General features: G+C 37.8%; 1 protein-coding gene across 1 annotated transcript; it reads left to right on the top strand.

Moving 5' to 3' along the window:
• Positions 1-423: 423 nt before the first annotated feature.
• LOC149391360 (pleiotropic drug resistance protein 1-like) lies at positions 424-9296 on the top strand. The gene is made up of 24 exons (XM_089620499.1): positions 424-785; positions 1403-1523; positions 1609-1697; positions 1793-1877; positions 1981-2140; positions 2245-2321; positions 2408-2461; positions 2535-2625; positions 2718-3019; positions 3521-3802; positions 4191-4507; positions 4597-4757; positions 4841-4944; positions 5037-5193; positions 5319-5417; positions 5510-5682; positions 5989-6321; positions 6753-7043; positions 7131-7214; positions 7332-7465; positions 7537-7764; positions 7834-8005; positions 8547-8801; positions 8885-9296. Exons 1-24 carry the CDS (start codon positions 430-432, stop codon positions 9140-9142), a joined length of 4383 nt encoding a protein of 1460 aa, XP_089476625.1. The 5' UTR covers positions 424-429; the 3' UTR covers positions 9143-9296.
• The last annotated feature ends 1077 nt before the right edge of the window (positions 9297-10373 follow it).

Below are 10373 nucleotides of genomic sequence, written 5' to 3' on the forward strand. Positions count from 1 at the left end.
ATATGTGATTCAGAGTCACACCAAATATTTTCCAACCCAAGACATACTAACCAATACGAACCAAAAAGTGAACAAATATGTAAACTACAAATTTCGACAGATACAAACCGATAATACATATATATATATATATATATATATATATATATATATATACATATATTATATATCCCCAAGTTCCAAGCTAGTTCGCTCGTTCCCATGCTGTAATAACAACAATAATAATATTAGTTTAAGTGCAAATCAACTGTCAGAAGATACGTAGTTGACCCTGAAAAATAAACCTAGCTAGAAATTAAAATCCTTGTATATAAATATATATATACACCACGCAACTCTCAAGAGAGACCTTCATTCATACACATTATATATTCATATACATAGCGTAGATATATACACACATCACATATAGAGCTACGGATAGTATATATGGAGATCGGCGGTGGTGGCGGCGATATATTCAGAACAAGCAGTGGTAGAGTGGGAAGCTCGAGCATTTGGAGGAACACGACGACAGAGGTGTTTTCTCGGTCATCTCGCCGAGGCGGCGGAGAGGACGAGGACGATGACGAGGAGGCGCTGAGATGGGCGGCGATCGAGAAGCTTCCGACGTATCTGAGAGTGAGGAGAGGGATTCTGACGGAGGAGCAAGGCAAAGCCAGAGAAATCATCGATATCGCCGATCTCGGCCTCGTCGAGAGGAGGAATGTTTTGGAGAGGCTCGTCAAGATCGCCGATAAAGATAACGAGAAGTTCTTGACCAAGCTCAAAGATAGAATAGACAGGTTTTTTTTTTTAAATATAAATTTTGTTTATATTTGGCGCAAATAACCCAGAGCTTATGTTATATTTTTTTAACTTTTAACTTTTTTCCCTCTCATTTTTTTTTTGTTGGCCGAAGAAGTTTTCCAAGACACAAACAACTTAAAAAAAAATATTTTTACTAAATATAATAATACATATATTTTATTTAAATGACAATTCTTATGGGGATTATTCCAAAATTATAATTAATGGTAAAAAAAATTCCATTTTCCATAGAAAGACTTTGTTGTACTTTTATTACTATGAATGTCATTAAATATATTTTTTTATGCCATATATGTCATTAAATGCAGCTTTCATGACAAATGTTGTCATAAAAATGGTAAAAAAACATTCAAAACATTCCTATTAGATAATAAAAAAAATATTTCTTTTATATAGTTACACTTTTGGAATACTTATTAAATTAATTTATTTTGTAAATATGTTTTAATGGTGTTGAATTAAAAAAAAAATCCAGAAATGACTAAAATGTTAAAACCAACACACTAGATACTAAAATAACACAATTCAAGAACTATTTATGCCAAACAAAATAAAATTTCATTAATTGATGTGTTTTTGTTATTGGTTATAGAGTTGGACTTGATCTTCCAAGGATTGAAGTGAGGTTTGAGCATTTGAGTGTGGAAGCAGAGGCTTATGTTGGAGGCAGGGCGTTGCCTACAATTTTAAACTTCACCATCAACGTGTTTGAGGTTTTATAAATATTTAACACAAATTTCCATATTAATTTAGAAAAGGAAAAAAAAATTGTTGATTTTATATTAATATGTTGGGCAGGGGTTATTAAACTGTCTTCACATTATTCCGAGCCGGAAAAAGCCATTGCCAATTCTTCATGACGTTAGTGGAATCATTAAGCCAAGAAGGTAACGACACTTAAATACAATAAAACAAAAAATAATTTAAAAAAATTGATTTTTAAATAGTTTCATTTTTTTCCCCTTTCTTTCTTGACTCCCAGAATGACGCTTCTTTTAGGCCCTCCGGGCTCAGGAAAGACAACACTTCTATTGGCTTTGGCCGGAAAACTTGATAAGGACCTAAAAGTAAGAGAAACGTACTAGATTTATTTTTTCTATCCAAATACTATTTTTTTTTTGGTGATTAACTGAGAAAATTAAAAATAATAATTTATAAAAAAATGGACAGTTTATGGGGAGAGTGACGTACAATGGGCATGGGATGGAAGAATTTGTGCCGGAGAGAACATCGGCTTATATAAGCCAATACGACCTTCACATCGGAGAAATGACCGTCCGAGAAACACTCGCTTTTTCCGCTCGATGCCAAGGAATCGGACCGCGCTATGGTTACTCCCTCAAAATTTTAATCTAATGCAACATTTTTTTAATAATTTTTTTGTAAACACATCATCTTAATTTCATATGAATATTATTATTCTTGTGAATTCAGAAATGTTGGCAGAATTGTCAAGGAGAGAGAAGGCTGCCAATATTATTCCAGACCCAGATCTTGATATCTATATGAAGGTGACATAATTAAATATAATTAATAAGTTCTAATGCTTCAAAGTTCATTTTTAAATTTTGAAAACAAAAAAAAAATAATGTTTCAGGCATCAGCTTTGGAAGGACAAGAGACTAATGTGGTCACGGATTATATACTAAAGGTATGTTGCATTTTAATTAAATCATGTCAAATGATTTTATTTTAATTTATTTTATTATTATTTCCTGTTGCAGATTTTGGGACTTGAGGTTTGTGCTGATACTATGGTAGGGGATGAAATGTTTAGAGGTATTTCTGGAGGACAGAAAAAGCGTGTTACAACAGGTAATTTATTAATTAAAGCTCGTGATCAAAACAATTAGTCTGCCTAAGGAACAAATAAATAAATATTTATAATTTTTTTTTAATCTACGCAGGAGAAATGTTGGTGGGGCCGGCGAGAGCGCTTTTCATGGACGAGATATCGACCGGTTTGGATACTTCGACGACGTTTCAGATTGTGAATTCGTTGAGGCAATCCATCCACATTCTCGATGGAACCGCACTGATCTCTCTCCTCCAACCGGCTCCCGAAACTTATGACCTATTTGACGACATAATTCTACTCTCGGATGGCCAAATCGTGTACCAAGGACCCCGAGAGAATGTCCTCGAGTTCTTCCACCACATGGGGTTCAAATGTCCCGAGCGAAAAGGCGTAGCCGATTTCTTGCAAGAAGTAAGTTTATTTTTCCTTGAAAATTAGGCAACTAAGTAAAACAATTAGTTCTCAACTGTTGCATTGCTAGCATTTTTACAAAAAATATCTCATAAGTACCTTCAATTTTGTAGCAATTTTAGTCGACAAATAATTAGCAAACAGAGGAATTTCTAAATAGTCAACGTTTTGTAAATTTTTAGTTAGTTTTTTTTATTTTTTTGGGAAAAAAATCTATACCTAAACAACTCAAAATCTAATTTAACCAATAGAAACCTTATCTTGTCTGAGATTTCAAAAGTTATAATAATATAGGGTTTAATTTTTTTTTTTTTTTTTTTTTAACTCAATTAGATTTTAATTCAAATTTATAATTAACAAGTTGATCCAAATTTTAATTAAAATCTGTCCTAAGAACATGTTTACCTGTGAAATTGGGCAATAGTTGACAGAGACTTGTTTCACAAGTTACCCACAAACAAAAGGGATTAAATTGGATATTGGTGCGTGAATGTGATATAGGTGACATCAAGAAAAGACCAAGAGCAATACTGGGCAAAGAAAGACGAGGCTTACAGTTTCGTGAGCGAGAAAGAATTCGCAGAGGCGTTTCAGTCGTTTCACATCGGCCGAAAGCTCGGGGACGAACTTGCCATTCCCTTTGACAAGTCCAAAGCCCACCCAGCCTCGTTGACCACTCACAAGTACGGCGTCGGAATGAAGGAGCTCTTCAAAGCCTGCGCTTCCAGAGAGTGGTTGCTCATGAAGAGAAACTCCTTTGTCTACATTTTCAAGATTTTCCAAGTAAGCATATATATTTATATATTCCCTTCTTGCCTTTCTCTCTGAATCAGTCTGGTTTCTATTTCATCATTGCATACCCGTTTGGACTTTAATATGTACCATCTGATTCCATCTTGAAAAGTTACGCAGATTCTGGTTTTTTATGCTCATTCTAAAAATAACGGCTCGCAAAAGCTTTCATTACCGACTTTTCAAAGTAAAACTGTGAAAGAACCTTATTTTATAATCTAAATAACATTGTAAATAGAGTAAAATTTGGTCATTTGGAATAAGTTTTGAAAATAGAAACTCAGTGATGTTATGAACTCTAGCTCTTAAGTTTTTTTTTCTTTCTTTCTTCTCAATGTGAGATTCCTGACAATTTTCTTATATTCTTTTCGCTGATCAGCTCACTTTAATGGCGTTTATCTCGATGACGCTCTTCTTCCGAACGGAGATGAAGCGAGACACGGTGGAGGACGGAGGGATTTTCCTTGGCGCACTGTTCTTCATCCTCATCCTCATAATGTTCAATGGGTTCTCCGAGCTTGCCATGACCATAATGAAGCTTCCCGTGTTCTACAAGCAAAGAGACCTTCTTTTTTACCCTTCTTGGGCCTACTCTCTGCCCACCTGGATTCTCAAAATCCCAATCACTTTCCTCGAAGTCGCCGTTTGGGTCGTCCTAACTTACTACGTCATCGGTTTCGATCCCAACATCGAAAGGTAATAAACAACAGAGTGTGATGATATATCTATCTGATGTGGGAATGCCCTTGAATGATCATATAAATGTGTATATCTTTTTCCTGCAGATTTTTCAGACAGTACTTGCTTCTTCTGTGTATCAACCAAATGGCTTCTGCGCTTTTTCGGTTCATGGGTGCGCTAGGAAGAAGCGTCATCGTCGCAAACACGGTTGGCTCTTTCGCTTTGCTCGCTTGTCTCGTCATGGGTGGCTTCGTCTTGACAAGAGGTTGGTTTTTTTTTTTTCTCAATTTATCTTATGGAATTTGAGGATAGTATTCTTATGTATATGTATGTCTTTGTGCTTCCAAGATGATGTGAAGAAATGGTGGTTGTGGGGTTATTGGGTCTCGCCTATAATGTACGGACAGAATGCCCTTGCTGTTAATGAATTCCTTGGACATAGTTGGTCACATGTAAGGTTTCATTTCGATAATTATAAAAAATCCGGAAAAAGACATAATTATCGAGATACTAATTGCTGATGTGGAAATATTTTTCGCGTCAGACTCTTCCGAACTCAACAGAGACGCTAGGAGTAGTGCTCTTGAAGTCTCGTGGGCTTTTCCCGGAGCCGAGCTGGTATTGGATCGGAGTAGGCGCTATAATCGGATACACTTTGCTCTTCAACATCCTTTTCACCATCTCCTTGAAGTATCTCAACCGTAAGTCCTCTTTTTCCAATAACTAAGCTCTCTCTCTCTCTCTCTCTCTCTCTCTCTCTCTCTATATATATATATATATATATATATATATCTTCCCCGCTAAATTTTGGGTTGAATTAATGCAGCATTTGGAAAGGCTCAGGCTGTGATATCAAAAGAAGTCCTCGCCGAGAAAGTTGCAAACAGCGCCGGAGATTTATCTGCGAGAGGAAGGCTCTCAAGCGGTATATAGTCTAGCTTAGTTATTTGGAATGGGAAATGCTTTTTTTTTTTTTTTGTGGGGCTCTTAGTTTCTCTGGTTGTTTTTTCGGTGCAGAGAGAGCGAACGAGTTGAGCCGAAGGGGTAGTTTATCGTCGAGAACATTGTCATCGAGAGTTGGAAGCATCAACGAGATGAGAGATCCGAGCCAAAGGCGCGGGATGATTCTTCCCTTTGAGCCACTTTCCATCACCTTTGATGAGATCAGATATGCTGTTGACATGCCTCAGGTAACTTGTGCTGCAAGAAAAGTCTTTTTTTTTATATAGCCATATTTACGCTTTGAGATTGTTATTTAGTCAACATTTGGTAAATAGTCACATCCACGTATTTACAAGCTTAAATTGACGTAAATACTCGATCCTTTTATTTCAATGAAAAGACAAAACCAGAAATGCCATGTCATGTTTGTGGCTATTTACTAAATATTTACCAAACGTTGACTATATAGCAATCTTAAACGTCTAAGCTGGCTAGTTACCTACATTTTTGTTTTTTTAAAGCAAAAACTGATCACACCGCATTTCTCCGTGCAGGAAATGAAAGTGCAAGGAGTTTTTGAGGAAAGACTCGAGCTTTTGAAAGGAGTGAGTGGTTCTTTCAGGCCGGGAGTACTGACGGCACTGATGGGCGTTAGTGGGGCCGGTAAGACCACCCTAATGGACGTTTTGGCGGGAAGGAAAACCGGGGGTTACATAGAAGGAAATATAACCATATCCGGGTACCCTAAGAAGCAAGAAACGTTTGCCCGGATCTCAGGCTATTGCGAGCAAACCGATATCCACTCCCCTCACGTCACACTCTACGAGTCTCTGGTTTACTCCGCTTGGCTTCGGTTACCCCCAGAAGTCGATTCCACTACCAGAAAGGTATCCACACCATTAATTTTTTGTATCATTTTAGTTGGGCTTTTTAGCGCAATCGTCCAAGAATACTACGCGTATAACATTCTGCTTGATAATTTTTTTTTTTTTTAGCAAAACAGTCCTCAAATAATTAACTTGACAGAAATTTAGTCCTTTTTCATTAAGGGAAAAAAAAAAAAAAAAAAACTAAACTCAATAGTTTGCGGACCAAAATGTCACTCCCACTAAAATGATACAAAATAAATAGTCTGAAAAAACTCAGGTTCGGGATTAGATTGTCACTCCCATAATATTTCATGCAAGTTAAAGTACAAATAAGGTCAAAAGAAATGTTATCTCAAAACTAATTGGCAATAAGAGAAGTACAAACTCACGATCTTAGTGATCTTTTTTCGATATGGGATTCTCATATCGATTTGCTCGTTACTGCGAAGATGTTTATCGAGGAAGTGATGGAGCTGGTAGAGCTGACCCCGATAAGGGAAGCCCTTGTTGGACTCCCCGGAGTGAACGGCCTCTCGACCGAGCAGCGAAAAAGGCTTACGATCGCGGTGGAGCTCGTGGCAAACCCTTCGATCATATTCATGGACGAGCCGACCTCAGGGCTCGACGCCAGAGCCGCGGCCATCGTCATGAGGACGGTTAGGAACACTGTGGACACTGGCCGAACCGTTGTCTGCACAATCCACCAGCCCAGCATTGACATTTTCGACGCTTTCGATGAGGTAATAATACATAATTTCTTCCTCTTTCGACAAAAGGACTACTAAAACTCGATCAATCTTATTTTTTTTTATTTTTTATTGTTGCAGTTGTTTCTGCTGAAGAGAGGAGGCGAAGAAATTTACGTCGGTCCTTTAGGCCGCCATTCTTCGCATCTAATCAAGTACTTCGAGGTTATAAAAAAAAAAAAAATATATATATATATATATATATATCGAAATTTTTGTATCATTTGTTTTTCATCGACGGAGTACTAAATCAGCGAGGCATCGGGTGCAATATTTATATAGGATATTGAGGGAATTCCGAAAATCAAGGACGGTTACAACCCAGCGACTTGGATGTTGGAGATCACGACAGAAGCTCAGGAAGAAGCTTTATGTGTCAACTTCACTGAAAGATACAGAAACTCGCAACTTTACGGGTAAAATAAATAATTCAATTTGATTAGTCTCATGTATCTTGTATTGATATGGTTGTTTGTTTGTTGTTCAGGAGAAACAAGGCAATGATAAAAGAGCTGAGCAGTCCAATGGGAGGGTCAACAGAGCTCTACTTCCCAACCCAATACTCACAGACATTTTTCTCTCAGTGCATGGCTTGTCTGTGGAAACAGCACTTGTCTTACTGGCGAAACCCGCCGTACACGGCCGTGAGATTCCTGTTCACCACCTTCATCGCTCTCATGTTCGGCACCATCTTCTGGGACCTCGGCACCAAAAGGTACCTTCCCCTCCAAGAAACACGTCTATATAGATATGTGTGCGTTGGCTTAATTATTTGGACTCGCAGGGAAAGGCAACAAGACATATTCAATGCGATGGGGTCAATGTACGCTGCGGTGCTCTTCATCGGGTTTCAGAACGCTGCTTCGGTGCAGCCGGTCGTGGCCGTCGAGAGAACTGTCTTTTACAGAGAAAAAGCCGCCGGGATGTACTCTGCTTTGCCCTACGCCTTTGGACAGGTACCACGAAACGCGCAATTCTGTGCTCCTTGTAATAGGTTGGTAATCTTGAGATTTCATGACAACTCGGTTGATAGTGCACTACAGAGAAATGGGCATTTAGACGCGGAAAAAAAAACTCGCGTCCAAAGGCCCAAAAATCGCATCTATTTCTCGATTAAAAAACAATTGTTAAAGCAAAGAATAAAAAAAAATAATAATTTATATGTTTTCACTCTTAACATGAGTGCTAGATGTTAATTCTACTATAAAATTCATGCCCCGCAATAGCATAAGAAACTATGGCAAATAACGATATTTGTCAAAAAAAAAAAAAAATACTCCTCACCGGATAATGTTACAAAATAAAATTCTATTTAACGTTTGTGCGCATAGCCTTTATAGCGCAAGGTATAAATTAGGCTCCACAACTTAACAGCCACGAATCTGTTTCGTAACAAATTTATTGGATGGATGGACAGCTATCGGAGCACGAAAAATATTATAAGAAGGTCTAATTAATTGCTATGCAAGTATGGATTGATTTTATATCATCTTTCAGGTGGTTATTGAGCTACCGTACATTTTCGTCCAGACGGCTGTGTACGGAGTGATTGTGTACGCGATGATCGGATTCGATTGGTCGGTGGAGAAGTTCTTATGGTACATCTTCTTCATGTACTTCACATTCTTGTACTTCACTTTCTATGGCATGATGGCCGTCGCAGTCACGCCCAACCACAACATCGCAGCCATCGTTTCCTCCGCTTTCATGGCCATTTGGAACCTCTTCTCCGGCTTCATCATCCCAAGAACCGTAAATATTATATTAATTCCCGCCAATAATTATATTATTATTACCGTTGCTAAAATGTTTTTTTCTTTTTTTTTTTCTTTCAGAGAATGCCAATTTGGTGGAGATGGTACTATTGGGGTTGCCCGGTTTCTTGGACACTGTACGGACTGATTGCCACGCAATTCGGTGACGTGAAAGACAAGTTTGAGTCCGGACAAACGGTCGAAGATTTTGTGAGGACTTATTTCGGGTTCAGGCACGAGTTCGTTGGCGTTGTGGCTATTGTTCATGTTGGGATTACTGTGCTCTTCGGATTCATATTTGCCTTCTCTATCAAGACATTCAACTTCCAAAAGAGATAAATAAATAAATAAAAAATTATTGAATTTTAATACAATTGCAAAGCAATCATGCCAAGTGTGTGTAGATATGATATGCTAAAAAGTCCCCCCCTTTTTTTTCTTTTCCTTTGGTGGGGTCATAATTTGAGTATGTTGTATAGGCAATGAATAGATTTAATATATATATATATATATATATATGTGTGTACACAAGTTAGAGTGGCTTACAATATTATTTGGTAGAGCCCATGCCTCACATGGGGCTCAATATAGTTTTGTGACTTTTTAAGTTGGTTCTATAATTTATTATATAAAATGATATAAATTGTGTGGAGTAGAGTACTTGACATTTCACGTTGGAATGTCTACGTTTGAGTTCTCGAATATTGTGTTGTTCTTCGAAGTTGTCAAAAAAACTTTGCAATTAATAAAATTCTGACATATATTTAGGTTGCTAAATGCTCTCGAGAGATTTAGTGATATCATTATTGTGAACGTGACTAACAAAGTATGAGTGTTATGAATCGTGTGTTATTTTTGTGAATCCAAATCATCGAATAGACTTGTGAAACCATAGTCATTTCCTTCTCATAACCGAAAAACCTATCTTTTATTCGTTGTATTTATTTTTGTGTAGTTTAGCGATAATCATTCTCCTCCATCTTTTGAGTTCAATTTGGTTCTAATTAATTTAATTATTAATAAGGCTTAGTCTTCAAAAGATTCGACTCTTTCTTACGATATACTACGTTTGCATCTACGTGCACTTGCGGACGGAAATATCGCAACAATTACGGAGTATTGCTGTGATTTTTTAATTTTTAGGTTGGTGCGGAGTTGTTTCTTCGGCATCTTTACTGGTGATCGGCGGTGGCGACTCCAGGTAGACATCGATGATGACGCCCACCATTACTGAAGTAAATATTGGCTTTGACTTTCTTGGTTTCAAGTTCCCTTCATTTCTTGATGACGAAACCCACCATCACGGGAAGAAGACACAATCACGTCAATCTCGAGTCCAAACTTTCCTAGCCGATGCCTCTTTTCCTAGTCGTTTTGGCTCGTTGCAGAGCTCTGGCGGTTATTAGTCTCAACCACATTTGTGGTCTCATTGGAGGATACTTCTTCTAATCGGCGTCTCCCAGTCGATCTCGGTTTCTCGGTTACTTTCGGTGATGTGCTTGCAGGCGTGGGTGAGCTCCTTGGTTGTCTAGCGATCTGGTTCTGATTGGTTTAGAGGGTAGAATGGAGG

The sequence above is a fragment of the Urtica dioica genome, chromosome 7 (assembly GCF_054948205.1).
Source record: "Urtica dioica subsp. dioica isolate 48M chromosome 7, U.dioica_male_clone48M_v1_H2, whole genome shotgun sequence".
NCBI classification, from domain to species: Eukaryota; Viridiplantae; Streptophyta; class Magnoliopsida; order Rosales; family Urticaceae; genus Urtica; species Urtica dioica.

What these genes read in the sequence shown, in the direction of transcription:
- LOC149391360 (XM_089620499.1), top strand. Translation starts at nt 430, where the DNA reads ATGGAGATCGGCGGTGGTGGCGGCGATATATTCAGAACAAGCAGTGGT. An exon ending in ATGCTGTTGACATGCCTCAG is followed by an intron (nt 5,683 to 5,988) that starts GTAACTTGTGCT and finishes TTCTCCGTGCAG; the next exon opens with GAAATGAAAGTGCAAGGAGT. An exon ending in TGGGACCTCGGCACCAAAAG is followed by an intron (nt 7,765 to 7,833) that starts GTACCTTCCCCT and finishes TTGGACTCGCAG; the next exon opens with GGAAAGGCAACAAGACATAT.